The sequence below is a fragment of the Lissotriton helveticus genome, chromosome 3_1 (genome assembly GCF_964261635.1).
Source record: "Lissotriton helveticus chromosome 3_1, aLisHel1.1, whole genome shotgun sequence".
In the NCBI taxonomy this organism is placed as follows: Eukaryota; Metazoa; Chordata; class Amphibia; order Caudata; family Salamandridae; genus Lissotriton; species Lissotriton helveticus.
The window spans coordinates 130661238-130684752 of NC_136061.1; the positions used below are offsets into that span (position 1 = coordinate 130661238).

Consider the following 23515-nt stretch of genomic DNA (forward strand, 5'->3'; position numbering starts at 1 on the left):
AAAATGAATTATACTTTTAGAATTTTATGGGAAGTTGTTTCAGATTCCATGCCTAGATTAGATTAGCTTACTGAACACCCATAGATATGTCCATTTTATTTAGGAAAGTGAACTGTAAAATGCATGTTTGGTCATTTTCCTACAAACTGTCTTTGCAGCAACTACCCCTTCTTTGTCCATTAATTATATTTAGCAACCTATCTGCAGGTTGTTTGTTAGAACTTCTCTCTGGAAATGTAATCGCAGCACCTGAATAAGCTAGGTTGATAATTGCACACAGTACAAACTTCTGTTTGGTAGCAAAATATAATTATGTGTGAAAACTTTTGCTGCAGTAATTTGAAACAAAATACGTTTTTGCACCCTATCAAGAGTACAAACAATACTCAGTTTTATTGGACAGAAATTGATGACTGCTGGGGACCGCTATGTACATCTCTTCTTTAAGTACTAAAATAAAACTTTATATCGAATACAATTTCTTTGCCTCCGAAATTGTAAAATATTTCCTTTTTACTACATTTGGCTGTTTTTTCCTGCTTGAAAGTCAACATTGTGCTAAAAGTTCACAATCAAAAAGTGCGATATGAAAGCTGTTAAGTGAATACATGTTGTGCACTGTCTTATTGTTGCATTTACACCAGCTCTTAGCATATCAGTATGTGCAATATGTGTCAGTGATCACAGAAAACTATGTAGTGTTTTACTGAGGTGTGATGTACTGAATGAGAAATTAACATCTCTTTCATCAAAGAAATTTGGCAAAGCAGTTAATTGTATGTCTTGCTTTCAGAATGCACTCCAAAGACATCTACTAGTTGCAGTCCTGCTCCTGACTCTCCAATGAGCTCAAGTGAATCTGTAAAAAGTCTCACCGAATTGGTGCAACAACCCTGTCCTGCCATCGAGGCAAGTAAGGATACAAAAGCACAGGAGTGCAGCGATCCACCAAGCTGTGATTCTCAGCCTTCAACACCACTGCCACTCTCTGGACATTCCGCGCTCAGCATTCAGGAACTGGTTGCTATGTCACCTGAACTGGACACCTATGGCATTACGAAAAGAGTTAAGGAGGTGTTAACAGACAACAATCTGGGTAATGAAAATTATGTTAAACAACGTTAGTTCCAAATAAAGGTGCACTTTTATATTTTTTGTCGAAATTGTTCACTGTTTCTGATATAATCTCAATTGAACTATACTTAAAATGGGTATTATTACAAAGCAGCATTTAGGAAAGTTGTCATTAATTACATCAAGCACACAAAGGAATTTGGTTGGAAGACCAGTTCCTTATCCGCTGTGAAAATGCTACAAAGGGAATTCTGTGCAGAAGCAGATCATGTCCAGGTGGATCATCCTTGCATTTTGACATGCATTGTCTGTCCAAGAACGAATCCACTAAGACCTACAAGCTTGCAGTGCTTAATTTGTGCTGGTGTTTGCCGTAGCTTGGCACTGGTGCTTCTTTCTAAACACTAGCATGTATTGGAACCCACCGCATGGGAGTATTTAACTATTTGAAAAGAATTTATAAAAGTAGCACCTCCAGGCCATTTCTAGTGTGATAAGACCTGGCATACTCCACAGTGTCATTATCTGTTAAAATGTTATCATTTGTAGGTACTGCTGGCACTGGCATTCTGCAGCAGCGGCAGATGCTGTGCGTGGGAAAAACCATGTGCCCTGGTAATTTCATTTTTTCACAGACTTGGCACTGCATGCTCGTTGTACCTGGGCCAAAGCTAACGTGATGGTGTTTGTGAACGGTACTCCCATCCTAGACAGCTGCCAGTCTGCTACATCATCATCCATTCACCAAGCACTACTGCCTTGGCATTCAAGTCTGCACAGAGGGCCACTTGGTACATTCGGTTCTGCTACGCTCTTGGTATAAGTCCATTCCTCAGACAATCCTCCGGTTAGGCGGTACTGATTGGATATCTGTTCTATAGGTGAGGATTCTGCAGTTAGGACTATCTACCAGAAGACCACGTTACTTACCCCCCGTAACGATCTTTTTGGAGGACTTTCTTTCTAACCAGAGATTCCTCACAACGAGAGAAATTGCTTAGAAAATCCGGATCTTGCCGGTCACCTGGCTTTAGTCCAACAATGAGAACTGAGCAGTTAAAGTATCCATCTGAAAGAGCATTATCAAAGGTGAGTTACTTGTTCTTTTAGAGTCTCCATTCTTTTGTTGGCTGATATGACATTATTTTTGCTGATATAACATCTTAGAAGGCACTGCATTTAATAAACTGAATAGAATCAAATATATTCTTCAGCACTATAACCTGTGAATTTGTAGATTATTCGTTGTTTACTCTGCTGCTTTTGGGTTTAGAACATTAATACTTGTATTCCTTTGGAACTCTTCTAGTTTCTTTTTTTGTCGTGCATCAAATGAGTTATGATTATCTTTGTTGATTCACACAATATACAGAGACACAAACTACCCTTTATATAATATTTTAGTGCAGTGAGGGTACAGATTCTAAAGTCTATATGTTTAAAAAGGATCCTCTGAAGCACTTGATGCCATGCATTAAGACTTCATTTTGAACATGCGCACACACACACACACACACACACACACACACACACACACACACACACACCCCCCCCCCCCCCCCAAAGACTGTTTCATCAGCACCCTTGTGGATCTCTGTTTTCAAAGCCCATTATTCAGAGTCCAAAGTATGGACATGAAAAGAGGACTAATCTCAGCACAAAGGAGTTTTGAGTCTCAATAGCAGCTTGAACTTGAAAAGGGGTTTAACCTATAAACTACGAGGATGCTCACTTTTGGGGAAGCAGTTTCTTCAAAGTGAGTATTTTTGCCATTCTAAAAAAGTCAGAGTGCTGCAGTCAAGCTTACTACAGCGTTACAACTCAGTCGCCTCCAGAACCCCTTCAGATGAAGTTGGATTGCAAATGGAGCTTAGAACAACTATTACCTCGATTACCCAGCATGGTTTGCATGCTTGTTCTACCATTCAATCAGCCCTAAAAGAGACAGCAGCTTTTCTAACAATTATGCAACAAACAGCTTTCCACCTAGAGGTTATAGTCATCCGGATATTATGGTGGAGCATATTTGTACACACATGCACTCTCAATCAGCTCCAGACAAAAAGAAAAACAGAGGTTGATGCTGCTGCCTTAGGGTTGATTCCTGGGCTGTAATGAAACAAGAGAATACTCCTTTTCCACATGTGAAAAGCATTTACACGTACAGGATACATTCTGCAAAGAGAAATTTACCTATAACCATCATTATGATGAATACTTCCAACTGCAGATTCCTCACCTTGCCACTATCCCAAGGCACTTGACTGGATCTGGAAACTCAAAAAGTAGTGCTTCTGCGCCAACTTTGTTCCGCTCCAAAAGTAATAAGCGGAGCACCATATAAGAGCCACTGATAGGCACTGTAGTCAGTTCCTCTCTAACTGATAGAGACAGTTGCTGCAGATTCCTTACCTGTGAAATTCCCAGGTGTCAGACTGGATCCAGTAGATTTTTCTTTCATGCTATAGCCCTGCGTGCCAGCAGGTGGCGTCGGTCGGCTCCGCATGATGGCATCTGCGCCATTGTAATGTCCTCGTCACCTACATAGGCACCATCTTGGTGCACTGACCTCAGTTTTTTTCTTTTCTTTCTACCCAAGCCAGCTCAGATCTGTGGAGAGAGACACCCTCTGTCACTTTTTGACAGTCTTTGTTCGACATTTTATCGACCCCTTTTTTGTGTCTAGGTTTTTTCCTCATATCCAAGAAGACTTCTGGGTTCAAACAGTGTGATGCTTGTCACCACGCTATGTCGGTGACGTAACCACACATGGTTTGTCTCTGGTGCCTGGAGTGTGACAACGACTTCCTTATCCTCGGAGGTGTTGCTCACAGTCCTGGTTGAGAGGACGGTTCAGGCACAGCTCCAGGAGTCTTAGGTCTTCGTCCTCCTCGAAGTAGTCAATCAGTCAGGTAAGAAGCATAAAAACATTAGAAGTCAAAGCATGCTTTGAATTCCCCCCGTCTGTCGGCTGACGCGATGGTGGAGTCTCGGTGTTCTAGGCCTCATTCCGCTGAACCTGCGCCTGGGTTTTCCCACCTTTCCAGTAGCCGGAGCGACTCCCGCCCAGCTCAAAGTATTTTATGATGTGATGCTCCTCATTTATGTGATGTGATCCTACCGGTGCGCCTTCAGGCCCGGTGACCATGAAGGGGCTCCATTGGGTTCCGTGCCAACAACTCCGGCCGCACCACAACAGTCTTCAGCAAGTCCTTAACTGGTGTTCTACTGAGAAACTAGTCCAAGCCCATTACAGGGGCTCCTGTGAATAGGACAATCACCCGCTGCCATTGCCCTGCACTGGGAGACCCAAATTTCCTCACCAACCACCCTACCCCAGAGAGCTTGGTGGTCCAAGCCTCTACCTCCCACGGCAAATACCTTTGTTCAACCCCAGGCAGGGAATCCAAGAGGTTGGACAGTTAGGGTAAGAAAATAATTTTATCCCCCAGCCTTGCATTGCGGTCGAGGAACACTCCATGCCGATTGGGTCCCTGTGGAAAACAGATGCGCAAGTGCTGCTACAGATCCCAGAGGAGGCCAAGGCCATCCTCTCCCAGGCAGTATCAGACGGAAGAGCTGCAGCAAAGTTTGCCACTGTTTAGGCATTGCGATTTCATCTACGTTGGTTGTTAGACATCACGTCTGGTTGAGAACACCTGGCTTTTCATGGGATGTACAGGTCTATCTAATGGACATGCCCTTTGATGGCACCTGTCTCTTCGGAGGCAAGGAAGATATGACGCTGGAGCGTTTTAAGGATTCACGGTCTACAGCTAAGTCCTTGAGACTTTCAGTGGCCACACGTCTCCCATTTGCCTTTCGCCCCTTTTGTGACTACGCAAGGGGCTTTCAGCTGCGCCAGCCATAACCCAGCCAAAAGATAGCACAAGTTCAGCAACCTCTGCGTGGCCGTGGGAGTGGCTCATTCAGACCCCATGTTGGGTGGCCAGAGGTTGGGTCAGACCCCACACCCGCCCTGCAGCCTTAGCAGGAACAACCATCACCCATCACCTCCACCACTGGCAGAACATCACTAAGGACAGGTGGGTTCTTCAAATAGTCCAAAGGGGCTATTCCATGCTCTTCAAGACTAGCCTTTCCTCCGTGCCTCCAACTTATGACTGGTTGACGGAGGATCACCTGACTTTGCTTCAGGAGCAAGGTATGGCTCTCTTGGCCAAGGGAGCCAAAGAGAGGGTTCTAGCGCCAGAAGTAGCCTGTGGTTGTTATTCCCTCAACTTTCTGGTGCTGAAAAAGGGCAAACATCTTTGTCGAATCCTAGATCTGTGAGCCCTCAACTACTTCCCCAAAAAGAAAAAGTTCAAGATACTCACTCTGACTCAGGCCTTTTCGATCGATACATCTGCCTGTGGATTCCTCACCTTATGAATATCCCCTGTGCCAGCATTCCGCGGAAACGTTTTGCCTAGCTCTGTACGTCAACAAGGTCGTCACAATACCTTGGCTCTGCATGCGGCTCCGCATGACGTCACTGGAGTCATAAAAGGACCACGTCAGCGTGATGACGTCCGTTCCCTTTTTTCCGCACTATCGACGCTAATGTTTTTTTCTGGGACTCTCCATACTTTCAACTGGATACTTGTTATTTCGATTGTATATTTCTCTGTTTTGGCATGTCTGCCCTGAGGAAGTTGGGTTTTAAGCCCTGTAAAGAATGCGGGGTCATATGTCGATCACTGACCCTCATGAGGACTGTCTTTGGTGTATGTCGTCTGACCACGATGTCGAGGGCTGTTCTTCTTGTAAGAAGATGAATCCGAAGGCTCTTAAGGAACGAGAGGCCAAGCTGTATACGGCCAAGGCAAGAAAAGAAAAAAGGGGTCGTAAAAGGTCGAAGTCCAAGTCGGCGACGTCGCATAACTCCAAGAGAAAGCATTAGAAGAAGAAGAGGCATGCTTCTCGGCTGTGGTGTCGAGGTCGCCTTCTCCGGCTCCTCGACATCGAGAAAAGGACTTTGTCTCTCCTTCATTGTCTCCTCTGGTGACTCCAGTCCATTCTCCATCTTACAAGTGGACTCCAGAGCAGTCCCCAACGTCCAGATTCTCGAGCTTAGCTTGCCGGTCCTTAGGTGCTTTATGGGAGGTGTTTATCCTGCCTTTTGCGTTGGGCCTAGTGTTTCGGTTGGCCCCGTTGTTCTGTGTGGTGCCTTGGGGGTCCTTCAGTTGGCCCCTCTGTACTGTTGACTGCTGGTACAGCCCTTTGGTTTTTGTGGTGTGTTGCTTTGGCTGGTAGCACATCCGTATAGGTCCTCAGATTGAACCATCTGTGTATTTTTTGGCTGACTGCTAAGCCATCCGTGGTACTTCCCGCAGGTCCTTAATGTTCTTGTCCTCTGCTTCGGGTTTGTTCCCTAAGAGGGTTCCCATGGTTTGTTTGGGACGAATCATACCCTAGGTGGGGTACTTGTAGCTATTGTATATCTCTGTCCTAAGCTGGGCGGGTGGGGATACCTTTTCGGGTTCCTCGCTTTCCTGGAGTCACTGTATACTGCTTGGTGTGTGCTTTCTTCTTCTGTCCTGGCGCAGCGTGAGCTGCTTCAGGCTCTGTCCTGCTCAGTACCCGATGGTGTTCCTATACATCGTCTACAGGGCTTGCCTGTCGTGCTTTTTATCACTCTTCAACCTCTGGATCACCAGGCCGGCTTGGTCATGCCGCCTACGGCGTCGTGCCGTCGGGTCTTCACCTTGTTATCCGGTGTTTCGGCCTGGTCCTCTGCTTTGTGTTCCAGGGGGGCTAGGATACTCCTGGTATTCTCTTGTGTTCTGGTTGACGGCTCTAGGTCTGTCCTATGTTTTTTTCCCTCTTATCTTCTGGCTGGTCCCACTTCTTTCATAGGTTGGGTTGTCTCAACGGTCCTTCTCTGGGGCTTGTTCTGGGGTTCCCTTGCCTCTGCCTTCATCTTGCGCTTGGCTTTTTCTGGGTGCACTGCTTCATAGTATTTGCCAGCTGCCGGGTGCGCACACCTGGTCGTTATGGTCCGCGTCTGTGGGCCTTTTTTTTTGTTGTTTTTTTTTGTGTTTTTTTTTGCAGAGTTTTATATAGCGCGAACTAGACCCGAACTGAATCAGGTATCAGAGCGCTTTACATAGCACCATTTACGTTACATGAGGACACGCATTCATTTTAGGCGCGGGGAGATTAAGTGATTTGCCCAGAATCACAGGAGGTTTTTGGGGTCGTTACCGAGACTCGAACCCAGATCCCCAGGTCCAAGGTCGAGCGCCCTAGCTGTTAGGCCAACCCCTCTCCCCCAAGCCTTGGCATGTACCCTTGTGCTCCTGCCCCTTGTTCTGCTGGAGCTTTGCGCTACTGCGTCTTTCTTATCACGCCTGCACTTTTCGGCTGTGGGGGCTGGGCTGTTCCTGCCTTGTCCGCTGTGAAATGGGCAGCACCGAACAGCATAAGGGTAAATAAACAGTTTATTTACTCACAGGAAGGTTACCGCTGGTAGAGAAGACGAACGGGTGGCAACTTTCACTCTTGAACTTTTCCAGGCATCTGTTTCACTCGAGTTTTGATACAGTCTACATTCTAGTTATCATAACTCGCACATCTTTTGAACTTGTACATGTTTGCTTGTCAATGCACTAGATGCTGTAGATACTATTGCTTGTTGTTCTTTCACTCTAGGATACACAGAGAATAACAAGCCCTTTCTGCGAACTAAATACTACCTTTTCTCCAAACAAACTATTTTTGAAAATTAGACCATCTTGCCGTTTTTGACAAATTCAATCTTGCACAAAATAGATCTTTGTCATCCTTCTATGTTACCTCAGCCTTAAAGTTAAAGAGAATACAGGATTATTGGTTTTTAGTACTTAAAAAAAAAAAAATAATAATAATTGGCCTCGGATAAGTTAGCTATGTCCCATTTGGCCTTGCTTTCTATTTATATGTGCTAAAAAGCAGTACCGAAAGAGCCTTTAGAGATTCTAAGTGTTTATTCTTTTAAGGACTGGGCACTGACCTCTGAGATTTTGTTTGAAGTGAATGTAACGGGAATCTGTGAAGCTGCAACGTGGTCTTCTCTTCATAGTTTGCACAATGTTACCATATTGTTTCCAAAGCAAGGGCTGAGGCTCTTTCTTCTGGGGAAGTTCTGCAAAAACATTTCAGTATGAGGAATGAATACAATAGTCCTATATATGACAATTTATCTGATAGCATCGTCTAGCCGCAGATTCCTTACAGTAGAAGTATCCCCAGGCGTCAGACTTGGTCTTGAACTTTTTCGTCAGCAGTATTCCTGCTTGCCAATAGGTAGCGTCGTTCAGCTCTGTGTGGTCGTCCCCACCAGAAGTGACATGTGTTGTGCCTATATAGGCATCACCCCAGCGCGCTAATGTCCGTTCTTTTCTTTCCGTGCCAGTCAGCGCTGATCATGAGTAAGCTACCCACAGTAATTTTTTGACTGATCTTTTTTTGACCTTTTTGATGAAAAGTTTTAAGACATTTTTTCAGAGAGTGCCCGTGGATATCTGAGGAAGGCACGTGTCACCAACACATATCAGTGACGGTTTAGCAGCTCCTCTGCCTTTGGTGCCTCGAGTACAACCACAATGCTAAGACCTGCGTTGGTTGTCACGCCATGCACCTCAAGGCCTTGAAGGAGCGATCCCACAAGCTCCTTCACACACAATGCTGTTTGAGAGGAAGGTCCCGGGATAGGTCGCTGAGCCATTGATCTTTATTGAATTCGTCCAACTCTTGCAAGTTGCACAAGGAGTCGAATAGATCTTCAACTTTACCCTGGCTATCGAAGTCATCCGACGTAGCATGGGAGCATCAATACGAAGGCTGGCTCCACAGATGAGCCGGCGCCAGGGCTGTCTCCACGCCTCTCCGAGTTTCTAGGGGACGAAGCGACCCTTGCCCAACTACGCAAATTTTATGAGGACATGCACCTGATATATGGGCAGCCCGTCCCTGCTGGAGCGCCTTTGTGCCCTGTGGGTTCAAAAGGGGCCCCTAATGGTCTTCGGCCGACGGGTTCACCCTCGGTACTAGTTTGGCCCTGTAGATCCACAGATGGATCTAAACCGACCCTGCTGTCGACACTCCCAGTACCCTACTGCGGGCCGCCCCATTCTCATCCTCAATTCCGACACAGAGACGGATTGAAGCCATCCGACACCAATTCCCACACCGACTGGAGCCATTCCCTCCAGGCCAGAGCTCAAGCCCTATTCTTATAGACTGCAACTTGGGAAGATTGGGAGGGGCCACTGAACCCTGATGAATACCAGTCCCTAAACCCCAATAGGGACACTTGGTATGAGAAATTTGCGGAGGCCAATGGAATGGGCACCTTGCCAGATACAGTTTTGATCTTTTCTCGTACCGTGACTACAGAGGAGGGAGCCTCATTTGCTACAAGGGTAAGAAGGGTAGCTGAGGTACTGGACTTTAAGTTGCCCTCAGTGGAGGTTGAGACTAACGTCTTGACCGAGGTGCTTTAGCCGGGAGTCACCCTCCGAGAATGGCTTCTCTCATTTAATGAAGCCCTCACAGACGACCTGCTTGGGGCCTGGTCCACGCCCTATACGAGTGCTCCTGTGACCAGGACACTTGCCTACCGCCATCACCCCGCCCCAGGGCAACCCCAAATTCCTCACTCAACACCCTACCCTGGAGAGCTTGGTGGGCCACGCCTCTACCTCCTGAGTAAACCACAATACATTCCCTACCACTCCACCGGATAAGGAATTCAAATGGCTAGACACCTTAGGCAAGAAAATGTTTTCTTCCTCCAGCCAGGCACTACGGTCTGTGAACACTGCGGGCAGTTACTCCCATTCACTCTGGGATTCGGTTGCCCAGGTGCTTCCCATGGTCCCTGAGGAGGTCCGGGCAATACTCTCCCAAGCCAGGGCTGATGGGAAAGAGGCAGATAAGACCGGTTTCTTTGTCGGTGGCCTTACGGTGCCACGTCTGTCTGAGAACAACTAGATTTTCAGGGGATGTCCATGCTTTTCTCATGGGCATTGCCTTTGAAGGCTCCTGTCTTTTCAGAGGCAAGGCGGACTCCGAGCTGGAGCTCTCAAGGATAGCAGAGCCACGACAAGGTCCTTGGGTCTTTCCATGGCCCCGGCCAACCCCAGTCCTCCTTTCATGGCCACGAAAGGGGCTTCCAGCTGTGTCTTTACCTGCTCAGCCACCATGGCACGTAGGCTTCCCAGCCTCTCCGTGGCCGAGGATGTCGTACCAGACTCTGGCTGCCCGACCCACAGACTCTGTGGGTCGGGCAGCCAGAGGTCTGGCCAGTCCACCACCTCCCAGCAGCCGCAACCTCTAAACCTCTTTGATTCGCCCTCCTGCCATCCTGGGAAACCAGTAAGAGGCAGGATACCCCATCACCTGCACCACTGAAGGTCGATAACATACTGCTGAGTCCTCCAGATTGTCCAACTGGACTATTCCCTCCCCTTCATGGCTACCCCTCCACCCATGCCACCCACTTGCGACAGGCTGACGGAGGACCATCTCTCCTTACTCCGCCAGGAAGGAGCAGCTCTCTGTGCTAAAGGAGTAATACAGAGGATGCTGATGCCAGAAGTTAAGTTAAATTAGCTTGTAAAGCGCACAGCTACCCCAGCAAAGAGGCGTCCCAGCGCTAATCACAGTCAAGTAAAGAAACCACTAGAAAGGGCAAGGGGACCTAAGGTGATGGGAAAAGATACGTCTTAATTGCCTTACGGAACGCCAAGTAGTTTTTCAAACTGCGAATAGGCAAAGGGAGAGAAAGAAGGTAGCAATTGTTATGCCTGCTACTTTCTAGTGCCCAAGAAGGACAGAGACCTTTGTCCAATCGTAGACCTGCACCCTCTCAATTTCTTCCTGCAAAAGGAGACCTTCAAAATGCTCATGCTGACTCTAGTCCTGTCAGCGTTGGACCTGGAAAACCGGATGGTAGTGTTGGATTTGCTGGACGCATATTTTGACATTCCCATCCTGGCTACACACAGACATTACCTGCGGTTCACTGTGCTCTCTTTTGGCCTTTCCAGCACTCCTTGTGTGTTCACCAAAGTGATGGCGGTGGTTGCAGGTCATCTGCAGAGAACAGGGGTACCAGTCTTTTCCTACCTAGACCACTGGCTGCTGTAGTCTGGAACGCCCCAGGCAGTTGTCTTCCACCTCTAGACTATGGCGGACCTCTTGCACTTGCTGGGGTGCCGAAGTCACACCTGAATCCTTGCCAGTCGCTCCCTTTCTCGACACGGTGCAGTTTTGGGCTTTTCCTCCCAACCGGAGAGTCCAGGATATTTAGGCTATGATACCAATGTTTCAGCCTCTATCTTGAGTTTCTGTTAGACTGATTCTGAGGCTGCTGGGCCTCAGGGATTGTGACATAGGCCCGGTGGCATATGTGGGCTCTGCTGTGTGACCTTTGGGGTACCAGTGGGCACAGCAACAGGGGAATCTTTCTAACATGTTCCAGATCTTGGAGGAAACGGCAAAAGATGTGCAGTGGTAGTTAACTAACCACAATTGAGTCCGCAGCAGACCCCTCTTCCATCCCCAACCAGATCTGACAGTGGTGGTAGATGCATCACTCCTGGGGTGGGATGACCATCTGAGAGAGATAGAGATCAGAGGCCTTTGATCTCTGGCGGAATCTGGGCTCCACATCAACCTACTGGAGATCCAGGCGATCCGGCTAGCATTGAAAGCCTTTCTACCTTCCATCAAGGGAAGGCTAGTGCAGGTGTTTATGGACAACACTACCGCCATGTGGTACTGCAACAAACATGGTGGGGTGTAGTCACTAACCCTGTGTCATGACGCCCTGTGCCACTGGAATGTTCGATAATATCCCTGGGAGTTCAACATCTGACGGGCTGTATGAACGCCAGGGGGGGCAAACTCAGCCGAAGATGCCTAGCGGATCACCAATGGCGTCTCCATCTGGAGGTGGTGCAAGGTCTCTTTCAGCAGTGGGAAGTGTCTTAGTTAAATCTGTTCACCACCGCCGAGAGCACGTAATGTCAGCACTTCTGCGCGCTGGAGTTTCTAAGGTCAACCAATCCGCATTTGTAGAGCTCAGCACGGTCACCCCATGGGAAACCTGAGTGCTTCGCCTCCATCTAAGAACCAGGTCTTAAATCTCATACTGAAGTCTGCCAGCGAGGGGGCTGTACGGAGCTGTAGGGAGGGGGATGGGGGGGTTTGTTCCAGGCCTTGGCAGCAATGTAGAAGGATCGCTCACCGCTTTGACGGATGCGGGGGGTGAGTGTAGAGGAGCACAGATGTCTAGCGGGTTGGTGGAATTTTAGTCAATAATTGAGGTAGGCAGGTCCTAGGTCGTGAAGGGCTGTGAAGGCGTGTGTGAGGAACTTGAAGCGGCATCTTTTCTGAATGTGGAGTCAGTGGAGGTCTCTCAGGTGGGAGGGGAAGAGGGTTCATTTGGAGAGATCCAGGATGAGACTGGCTGCAGCATTCTGTATGGTCGGGAGTCTTCTGAGGAAATAGGTGGAGGTGCAGGTGTAGAAGGGTTGCCGTAGTCGAGGCGGCTGGTGATGAGAGACTGATTAACCATTATTCTGGTGGTGTTTGGTAGTTATCTGAAGATTCTGCTGAGCATGCAAAGTGTGTGGAAGCGGTAGTAGTCGACTGTGTTAAATTGTCGTTTCATGGTCAGTTGGTTGTCGAGGATGATGCAGAGGTTGCATGCATGCGTGGTCAGACGGTCGGTGTTGCTCAAAGTTCTGCAGGCCACCAGCTGTGATCCCATGCAGAGGTGTTCTTCCCAAAGATCAGTACTTCAGTTTTGTCAAGGTTCAGTTAGAGGCAGGTGTCTCTCATCCATTCTCCTATGTTGGTCAAGGTGTTGCAGAAGTTGGTGTTGGTGTTGGAGGGGTCCTGGGTGACCTAGAGGATCAGTTAAGTGTCATCTGCGTAGGAGATTATGTTGAGTCCGTGGGATCTGGCGAGTTCTGCGAGGGGATGCTGAACAAGGTGGGGCTGAGGGATGATCCTTGTGGTTTGCTGCATATGGCGTCTTTGGGTACGGAGTTGAAGGGAGGTATTCTGATGCTCTGAATGCATTCTGTGAGGAAGGAGGGGATCCATTTGAAGGGGTCTTTTTGTTTGCCAATGCTGTGGAGTCTGTTGATGATTGTGTTGTGGGGGACTGTTGAACACTGCAGAGAGGTCGGGGAGGATCCGGGACCCAGTTTCTCCACAGTCGGGGAGTGTTCTGATGGTGTTCTCAGTGCTGTGGCTGGCACAGAATTCTGATTGAGAGGCGTCCAGCGGGTGGTTTTGTTCCAGGAATTCAGTAAGCTGCTAGTTGATGGCTTTCTCGAGAACTTTGGCGGGGTAGGGGAGAAGGGAGATCGGCAGTAATTTTTTAGGTTGTTTGGGGCAGCAGAGCCTTTCTTTAGGACATCTGCGTGTTTTCAATTGTCCAGGAAGGTTTCTGTGGAGATGGAGGTGTTGAGGAAGCTGATGAGTTGCATGCTGATTGACTTTGTTGCAAAGTTGTAGAGGTGGTGATGAAGGGCAGGGGTCAGTAGGCGTCCCGGAGTGGATGGAAGACATGATGGCTCTGGTGGTCAGGGCGGGGAGTGTTGACCAGGTGGTGATGGTTTGGCTGGTGTTCACTGGTTGGTTGAGGTTGTAGGGTCAGAGGTGGCGTGTTGAATGTTTATATTGTTGTTGATTTTGCTGATCTTGCTGTGGAAGTAGTTTGAGACGGTGTCACAGAGTTCTTGGGATTGGTGGATTATTATCTAAGGCTGTAGGGATGGATCATTGTTTGATTATTTTGAAGAGTTCCTTTATGAAGTCACCCTTGATACCAAGGTGGAACATCTCCGAGCGCTCCGTCTTCGAGAAGTTGGTCAATGTTAAAACTAAAGAAATCGGACAAAGGCAGCATTCTTGCCAAACCACCAGGACTCAACTATATGCCTAAAAAGAGACTCCTTGCCTTTGAGGAGCAGCTAGAGAATCCATCTTCTATGCCCTTGAGCCTGAAACAGGTTTGAGACTCTGCCACTGGCCCTACACTCTTCCTTCTCTTCTGCCACACACATCATGACTCCTCTAAACCCCCCAACCCCTGCCGACTACCGCTCCCACAACACTCCCCTCCACCTGAACCACAAGGACCTGTGCACTGCCAACGGGAGAGGCTCCCCTGCCTGAAAAAGAGTCCAAGAAAATCATTGCAGCAGGCAAGTGTTTAGCGCTTGGGGCAGTCGCACATTGGCGTATTCGCAACTCAGTAGTCTTCCTCTCCCAAGTAAGATTTATACCACCGAGTGCAGAAGGAGAAGCTAGTGAAGCACTTGTCAGAGGCCTACAGGATGCAGGAACAGGAGTTGATCACTGAAGGAAAAGCTATTAGCAACCCTAATATTAGATGTGCCCTAAATCCAGCAACACTACAGTGAGGGGCCTCAACAGTAGCGTCCTCCTTCTCAGACACACTTGGCTTAGGGTGTCAAGGTTTCTACCCGAGGTACATCAGCAACTGTTAAACGTACCCTTTGATGGTGAGCATGTCTTCAGCCCGGAGGTGTACCTTATGTTTTAGGAAATGAAGAAAGATGCAGACATCACTAAGTCCATGAATGCCTGCATTCTCACAGTGCAAGTCAGTTTTCAGGAAGCAGCAAACCAGGGGGCTCAAAACATAGAACCCCTTATCAGGCATGCTAGAAGTCCTTTTAGGATCCCCAACAGCCTAAATACTTCCATAGAGTGGTTGAAAAAGGAAATGGGCGTGGCAGAGGTAGTGCTGCAAAGGGCTCCTCAGTTGCAAAGCAAGGGACCACGTGACCACATAAGACCAGTCGGAAGAAGGCTAAGGCACTTCCTACCACATTGGAAAAACATCACCTCAAATCAATGGGTGCTCCATTGTACAAGAAGGTTACTGCCTCGAATATCTCGCCATCCTCATCACATCCCACTCTGCTGCCTCGTACTGAGATCAGACCACCTTCATCCTACAAGAAGAGAATGTTCAGAGTCTTTCTCAAGAGGCTACAATAGAACCAGTACCTGCTCACCAATGCAGCTTGGGATGTATTCCTTGTACTTTCTAATACCCCAAAAAGGCAGCTCTGTCCCGCCAATCCTTGATCTTCAGCCACTGAACAACTTTATCCTCTCTGAACATCTTCATGTGGTCACTCTACAGGACATCAATTCCCCGCTGCAGAAAGACAGTTCATGTTAGCACTCTATCTGAGAGATGTATTTTTTATATCCAGATCCATCCAACGCATCATCAGTTCTAAGGTTTGTGATAAGTGGACTACACTACCCGTTCAAAGTGGTACCCTTCAGGGTCACTACAGCTCCAACGTTGTTGAAAATAGTGCCTTGTAATGGCAGCAGCCCAGTTGGGCAGATATGCCATTCATGAACACTACTGGCTGATCAAGAGCAGCAACAAGCGACAATGCCAAATACACACTCAAAAATCACTCTGCTTCACAACCTAGGTTTCACTATCTGTGTGAGAAAATTGCATCTCCAGCCTCAGCAAATATAGCCTTTGCTCAGATCAGTCCTCAGCACAGTGACAGACAAAGTATACCCCATGGACCAAAGGGTGATGGTATTCTAACCGCTGATGCCTCTTTTCCAAACACACTCTCCTGCTACTGCTCTGTCATGAAATTGTTGGAAATTATGGCTTCATACATAGAAATTGTAGTATATGCCAGATTTTTATTTATTTTATTTATTTTGAAAGTTTTATATAGCGCGAACAAGATCTTTGCAGATATCAGAGCGCTTTACAATGCAGTGAATACCAACAAGAGAGTGAAAAGCAGGTCATTAGGGAGTAAAATAGTACAGGTACAAGAATAATGCAAATATTACAAATACATGAGTGCATAGATAGTCAGGTAAGACAAAAATACAGGTAAAACACCTAATCGTAGGGATCGAGCGGAATAATACAGATCAGTGCAGAGTCTTTACAGATCCACATTAATAGGTCAGATGTATTTGGCCATGAGAATAGCTTTTACTTCTTTCTTAAAGAGTGTGAAGGAGGAGATGAGCCTGGTTTCAGGAGGGAGTGAGTTCCAAATCCTGGGTGCCATTCCTGAGAAAGAGCGTTTATAAGTTTTTTCCTTCCGGAATCTTTGAGGTTTTAGCAGAAGATTGATTGTGCCTCTAGTGTTTCTAGAGCCGCCAGAGATTGACAGCTTCTGAGTGAGGTATCCGGGAGAGCTCAGGTGTACAGCCTTGTATGTCATGCAGGCTATTTTCAGATGTATTCTGGCTTCAAAAGGCAGCCAGTTCAAGGATTTCAAGTCAGGGGAGATATGCGAGTGTTTTTTTGACCCAGTGATGAGTCTCGCTGCAGCGTTTAGAGAAGCTCTTAAGGGTGCAGTAGTCATTAGCGGGAGACCGCAGAGGGCGATGCTGCCGTATTCAATTCGTGGGATTACTAGTGCTTGTACTGCAGTTTGGAAGTCTTTGGCTGGCAGAAAGGGTTTAAGTTTCCTCAGGGTATTGATTTGGAAGTTCGCTCCCTTAGTAGCCTTGCTGATATGATGCTGCATGTTGAGATTGGAGTCGAGAGTTATGCCTAGAGATTTAGCTGAATCCACTATGGTGGGTTGGACATTGAGTGCAGTTAGCTGTTTAAGCCAGGTTTGAGTGGTAGAGATCTTCGCGGGAGGTGAGATCAGAAGGAACTCTGTTTTCAGAGCATTGAGTTTGAGATGATTGTCGGCAAGCCAGGATTGGGTGTTTCTGATCGTTGAGTTCAGGAGTAAAATGTCATTGGGGGATTGTAATTTGAGATATAGTTGGGTGTCATCTGCGTACATGTGAAAAACTACATTGGATGCTTGTAGCAAGGTGGTGAGAGGTTCCATAACTAGGTTGAACAAAGTTGGTGATAGGGAGGATCCTTGGGGGACTCCTAACGAAACAGGTATTGGCGAGGACATCTGGTTGTTACTCTTGAATTTCTGCGACCTGTTGTGTAAAAAGGAGGTGAACCACTTGAGAACAGTCCCAGATATACCCATTCTTGTGTTCAAAAGTTCGAGTAAATTCTCATGTTTAACAGTGTCGAATGCTGAAGAGAGATCAAGAATGATGAGGAGGCAAGTATCATTTTGATCTAGGATTTGAAGAGCGTCGTCAATTATGTGAGTCATAGCAGTTTCAGTACTGTGTCCTGCTCGGAAGCCTGATTGATGAGGGTTGAGGAGATCAAACTGATCAATGTGTTTAGTCAGTTGTAGTTGTGCGCATTTTTCCAATAGTTTGGCGAGAGTGGGAATATTTGTGATGGGACGGTAGTTGTTTAGGTCGGATGGGTCGGCGGTAGGTTTCTTTAGTAAAGGAGTGACTTGTCCAACTTTGAGGGAGTCTGGGATGGTTCCTTGTTGGAGCGAGCTGTTGATAATTTTGGTCCAGAGTGGAAGGAGCAATGGGGTGAAATCTTTGACAGCGTTAGCAGGGAGGGGATCCGTGAGGTGATTGGAAAGTTTCAAGGAGCTGAGCAGTTTGCCTATTTCTTCTTCGGAGTAGGTGTCAAAGGAGGACCAGGTAGCATTGTTTTTTGGTTCGGTGGGTGTTATGCAGTCGGGTGTGGCGAAGAGGCTTGCGTCAGTGCGGAGCACTCTTTATTTTGTCAGTTTTTCGGGAAAAGAAAGCGGCGAAGTCTTCACAGGAGGGTGATTCGCATAAAGTACTTAGAGGTTGAGGATGTTCCTTGACTTGTGTTCTGATTAGCTCAAACAGTTTTCTTGGGTGGTTTTTTGCTTGGTCGAGCTGGAGGCTGAAGAAGTTTGCTTTTGAGCGCTTTATTTTCCTAAAGTAGGCGTTTCTCTTTTTCCTCAGGATTTTCAGGTGCAGTGCAGAGGGAGCTGTTCTCCAGGTGCGCTCTGCCATTCGCATGGCTCGTCTATCTTCATTGAGACTCCCGTCGTACCATGGATTGGAGATTTTAGCGGAGACTCTTTTTAGCTGCATAGGGGCAGCCTCATTAATTATCGAGGTCATGGCGTTGAGATAGTGGTCCGTCAAGGATTGGACATCTGTAGCATCCGTAGGAGGGAGCAGGAGGTCGCGGCTGTTTGGGGGTAGGGAGTATGGGTTGAGTTTTTTCAGATCTCTTTTCCAAACTTTAGGTCTGGAGGATTGCCCCGTGTTGAGTTTGACTTTTTCATTGATGAAGAATGTGACAATATGATGGTCTGACCAGTCACATGGTTGGATAAACTCAAGTTGGATAGCGTCCTCTTTGGCAATGATAAGGTCGAGGATAGAGCCTTTCTCGTGGGTCGGGCTGTTGCATATTTGGGTGAGATCTAGGGCGTCGAGGAAGTTTTTAAGGCTATTTACCACCGCATCATTGAGATCGTTCCAGTGGAGGTTGAAGTCACCAAGGTATATTTGTGTGAGCTGTCGTCCGGAGTTGGTTGAAATCATGTCCATGATTTGTTGGACGAAGGAGAGGTTGTCTCGGGGTGGGTGATAAATGCCGTGAAGAGAACATATCGGTTTGCCCTCACTGATAATATCGAAGCAAATGTATTCGTGGGAAGTTGGGGAGGGTAGGGACGATGCGGAGACTTTCAGAACAGAAAGGTTGTTCCTGTATATGCATGCGATTCCACCACCTACCTTGCCAGACCTGTCAAGCCTAATGATGTGGTAGTTGGGGGGAACCAGAATGTCCATTATAGGTGTAGAGGATTCCGTTAGCCAGGTTTCAGTCAAGATATTTAGGTCAAGGTCCAATGTTAGGATTAGGTCGGCGATGGCGGAGGAGTGTCTAGAGGCCGATCTGCAGTTTAAGAGAGTGCATTTGAGAAGGGGTGTGTTAGGGGAGGTAGAGGGTGCTAGAGAGAGGGGGACTTTTCTAAGGTTATTCGAGACGGATATTCTGTTGTTTAGCGTGGAGGGTCTACAGGGATTTGAGTGTATCGTGGGAATGGGGCGGTGCGAGGCGGTTTGGTGGTTTAGGGCAGCTGTGTCGTAGGAGCGTATGAGGGTGAGAGTGTCGAGATCCGAAAGAGGGTTACATGTGCGACGGGGGCGGTTGTGGGCAGGGCTCGCTGTCCAGTGTGGGCGACGGGTGCGGTTGTTGCGATAGTAGGCGTGGATTGTACAAGTGCCCCCTACTGGAATGCCTTGGAAGTAGTGGGCACAATCGGAAGGTCATTGGGAGGATCGAGTGTTGGTAACAACCATGGCTCTGCATTCTTTGCTTTGATGGAACAACCACCACCTGTTGCTGGGCTGACGCTTACTAGACCCGTTCCGCAAGTAACCATTAGCACTGATGTTATGGTATAACTATTTATAGAGCACACAAATACCAACAAAGGTGTCTCGGCGCTGGCTACTCCTGAGACAGAACAGAGTGAGAGAAGACAGTTGAAAAAAACCTAATTATTAAAAAGCCAAGTTTTTTATTTTTTCTGAACATAAAAAGTGAAGGCAGATCTCTAATCTGACCAGGAAGAGAATTCCAGAGCTTAGCAGTAGCCACCACAAAGCTTCTGTCACCCCAATTGGATCTGTATGTCCTGGGAACAACCGATAGATTTGCGCCGGCCGGGTGCAGTGACCTGTTCGGGGTGTACATTTTTAACGATTTCTCCCAAAATTCGGGTCCTATGTTGTGTGGCTTTGTAGGCAATGCACAGCACCTTAAATTGTACTCGGTTTTTATCGACAACCAGTGCTGTTGTCTGATCACTTCAGACACTGAATTACATTTCGGTGTGTCGTACAACAGTCTAGCAGCAGCATTTTGAATTAGCAGCAGTTTGTTCAAGATTGATTGCTGAGCATTAATTAATAGACCATTACAATAGTCTACCTTAGACAGAAGAAAGGCCAATATGATCGTTTTCCTGGCTTCAATGCGGATAAAAGGAAACAGTTTCTTAGCCATTCTGAGGATTAAAAACACAACCTCATTACTGAGTTGACGTGATATTTATACGAAAGCTTGTCATCAAGAATGACCCCAAGATTTCTTGCCTTAGTAACTGGGAGCAGTCCGAGATCGTCTGGCCACCGACGAGAGGACCATGCCGGAGAGAGGTTACCAAACACAATCACCTCGGTCTTTGAGGAATTTAATTTGAGGCAGTGATTGGCCCTCCAGGTGCTCACCGCCAACATACCATCATGAAAATTAGGCAAGACACTGTCTCCTTCCTTATGGACGGCGAAAACAATTTGAGTATTGTCCGCATAAGATGTAAGACTTAAGCCAGCCAATATGATCACTCGTGCCAGGTCGGTCACGTAAATATTAAAAGGGGTAGGACTAATGGAGGAGCCCTGTGAGACTCCACATGGAAGAAAAAAAGGAGGGGATTCAAAAACACCCAATTGAACTGATTAGGCTCTATTAGATAAGAAAGACGCTAAGAGATCTTTGGCCTTGTCCCTGATGCCTAAGGAGGAGAGACGGTTGATCAGGAGACCATGATCAACCGTATCAAAGGCTGCTGATAGGTCCAAAAGGACCAACGCTGCTGCACCACCCTTATCCAAAGCAGACCTTATTTCCTCCGTAGCTTTGATGAGCCCTGTTTCTGTACCATGACCCTTCTAAAGCCAAACTGAGTCTTATCCAACAAATTGTGGACCTGAATATATTGGGTCAGTTGGTCATTTATGATATTTTCAGCTAATTTGGCGGGCAAAGGCAAACATGCATGACTTCTTTATTAGGGGCAGAATGGAAGCTTTTTTTCCTTTGAGAAGGAAAAACACCAACATTAAACATAGAATTAAAGATGTTGGACAGATCTGATAGGGACGTCTAGCCGCAGATTCCTTAACTTAGAATATCCCCAGGCGTCAGATTGGATCCGGAAAATTTTGTGTAGCAGCACCTCTGCGCGCCGGGGGGTGTCGCCATACGGCTCCGCCCTGACGTCGTCCATGGAGGTGACATCAGCGGAGCCATATATGCCCCATCCCGGCGCGCCGACATCAGTTTTCTTCTTTTCCGCGTCACGACGCGGATCCTGGAAACCAGCAATACCCTCCGGGTTCAAAGCCTGTGAGACCTGTGCGCGTCAGATGTCTGGCACTGACCCGCACCTTATTTGCATGTGGTGCCTTGGTGTGCACCACGATTCCAAAGAATGTGGCAACTGTCAAGAGATGAAGCCGAACTCCCTACGGGAACGCCGTATGCATCTGTTGGCCGCACGGCTGTCTGGCCCAGCTTCTTCTCATTGTCGCTCTCTCTCTTCAGAGGGGGCTCGTTCCAGAGGCCGCGACCGGCACCCTAAAAAAGGTGAGCGGAGCCACAAATGTCCACTGAGGTCCACCTCCCGTTGGCATGCTGCTGGCGGCCACTCTTCTCGTAAGGGGTCAGCTAAGGGCTCCCCGAGGTCACCTCCTCCATACCCTCCTTTTCCAGGAGTTGGAGCGACGCGCGTCCAAATAGAGGCCTACTCCCGGGTGCTTCAGGCCTACTTCGAGTCCCCCTCTCTCCTTGGCGCGCCTTCGGGCCCCACAGAGGCGGAGGGTACTCAGGCCGGGCCCTCGTCGGCGGATCCTTCCTCGACCAGGGGTGTGTGCTCCAACTCCAGAGCCGAGGCGACGACGTTGGGCCATGGCCCAGACCGTCCTGGTCGCTCTAGCACACACCACCAGTCAACGCATAGCCCTGTGCTACAGGCACCCTCTGACCGCGTATAAGCGTCCTTCTGGTTGTGTATGGGCATCCTTTCAATGCTCTCACACATGTCTGGCTGGCGAGGGTCGCAGCAGTACTCTTCCTCTGTGGTACATGTGGGAGCGGTACACGTTCTCTCCACCATACCACTTACCAGTATTTTGGGTCCATGGGTTCAGTTCTACTTCTTGTGAGGTGCTGAACTCCCTTTTCGCGCCAGTTTCTTTACTGGGTGTGGTTTTGTTCCATATCGGCCCTTGCTGGGCAGGGGTCAGTATCCTGCTGCCTTTGTATCTTTACAGGAGCAGGTTCAACAGTGTTTTACGCTGTTCGAGTTGTTTAGCTGGGACTAGCTCAGGCTTCTTGTCCACACCTTGGATCCTGCAGATCCTTCATGCCCCTTTGCTCGCTGTCTTTCAAAGTTCGACATTTTTTGCTCAGGCACAAGCGTCCTGGCTTGTTTTCCTTCTCTCATCGCCTCTACATATGGGGGTTTTCGTGTTATTCTGGATGAGCTGTGGGGCCCTTGCCTCCCCTTGATTCCCGCTCTCTTCAGAGCATAGGGATCTGTTGGTTAGCTGCGCTGTCATTTCTGTCCTCACTGTGTTTCGCCCTTTGGTTGACAACACTCTTTTGGTCATGTTATTGACAGCTAGGTTCTCTTTGGACCTTAGTGGTGTTCAGTCGCAGTCCTGCCTCCTCTAGGGGTATGGCTTTGGTATCTATTAGGATCTGCGGCTAGACGTCTCTATCAGATGAACAAGTTACTTACCTTCGGTAACAATGTGTCTGGTAGAGACATAGTCTAGCCGCAGATTCCTTAACGCCCGCCCCTCCTGCGACAACCTTTTCAGGTTGGGCTTCTTGCCTTCGCCTCCCTTTGGGTGGCTTTATTTCTCTGTGGGTGACATCTTCTCTTTACTCCGACTTACGAGGCTACATTCTGTTTCGTGGCTCTGCTCTACCCATTCTTGTGATAGGACGGTATGCTCATAGGCCATGTGTCCTATACAATCCTTACCCTGGGTTGTCCAATTTGAATCTAATTCTTCTACCCCCCCATCCTTCCCTTCTATCTTCTTCAACCGCTTGAGGTCTCTTGCCTCCCCTGTACTCTAGCGGTTGCAGTCTCTGAAAATGCTGCATTCGTTAGATCCCTTATTCAGATCTGACGTCTCCTTTTGGGTGATGCCTTATGGTAGTTGGTCCTTACTCCTGGGTTCTGGACTGGTTGTCCTTCACTGTCATATATTGTGGTTGCAGCCTTTATGCCGGCTGCTGTGATGGTTCACCAAGGAGCTATGGCTCAATGGTAAGTCTTGTGCCTCTGGTGGCACACGCTCACACAAAGGGTTCAAATCCTGCCTATGCTCTGCATCTTATTCTGCCTCGGGGGAGATTTTGTACTTAACAATGGCGGGGGTCCCTCTCAGAGTGGTGCTCTGTTCTTTTCCCTTCCTCGGTTTACATGTACGGTGCCTGGCACTGTCTTTCTATGGTGATGTTTTTCACCATACCTCGTTTTTTCTTTTTCTGCACACTGGTCCCATATTTTCACAGTTTTTGGTGGTGGCTTCGCGTTGTGACGCGGAAAAGTCTTCTGACGAAAACCGATGTCGGCACGCCGGGGCGGGGCATATATGGCTCTGCTGACGTCACGTCCATGGACGACATTAGGGCGGAGGTGCTGTTGCGCAAAATTTTCCGGATCCAGTCTGACGCCTTGGGATATTCTAAGTTAAGGAATATGCGGCTAGACTATGTCTCTAC

General features: G+C 47.9%; 1 protein-coding gene across 4 annotated transcripts in view; it reads left to right on the forward strand.

The window, feature by feature from the left end:
• CUX1 (cut like homeobox 1) overlaps positions 1–23515 on the forward strand; it is a 1380044-nt gene that overhangs the window by 936017 nt on the left and 420512 nt on the right. For 3 of the 4 annotated variants that reach the window (XM_078679377.1, XM_078679375.1, XM_078679376.1), the window contains one exon: positions 794–1096. The exons of the other annotated variant lie outside the window; for it this stretch is intronic. In XM_078679377.1, the coding sequence (XP_078535503.1) occupies positions 794–1096 (303 nt within the window). The remainder of the gene's footprint in view (positions 1–793; positions 1097–23515) is intronic. 4 annotated transcript variants of the gene reach the window in all.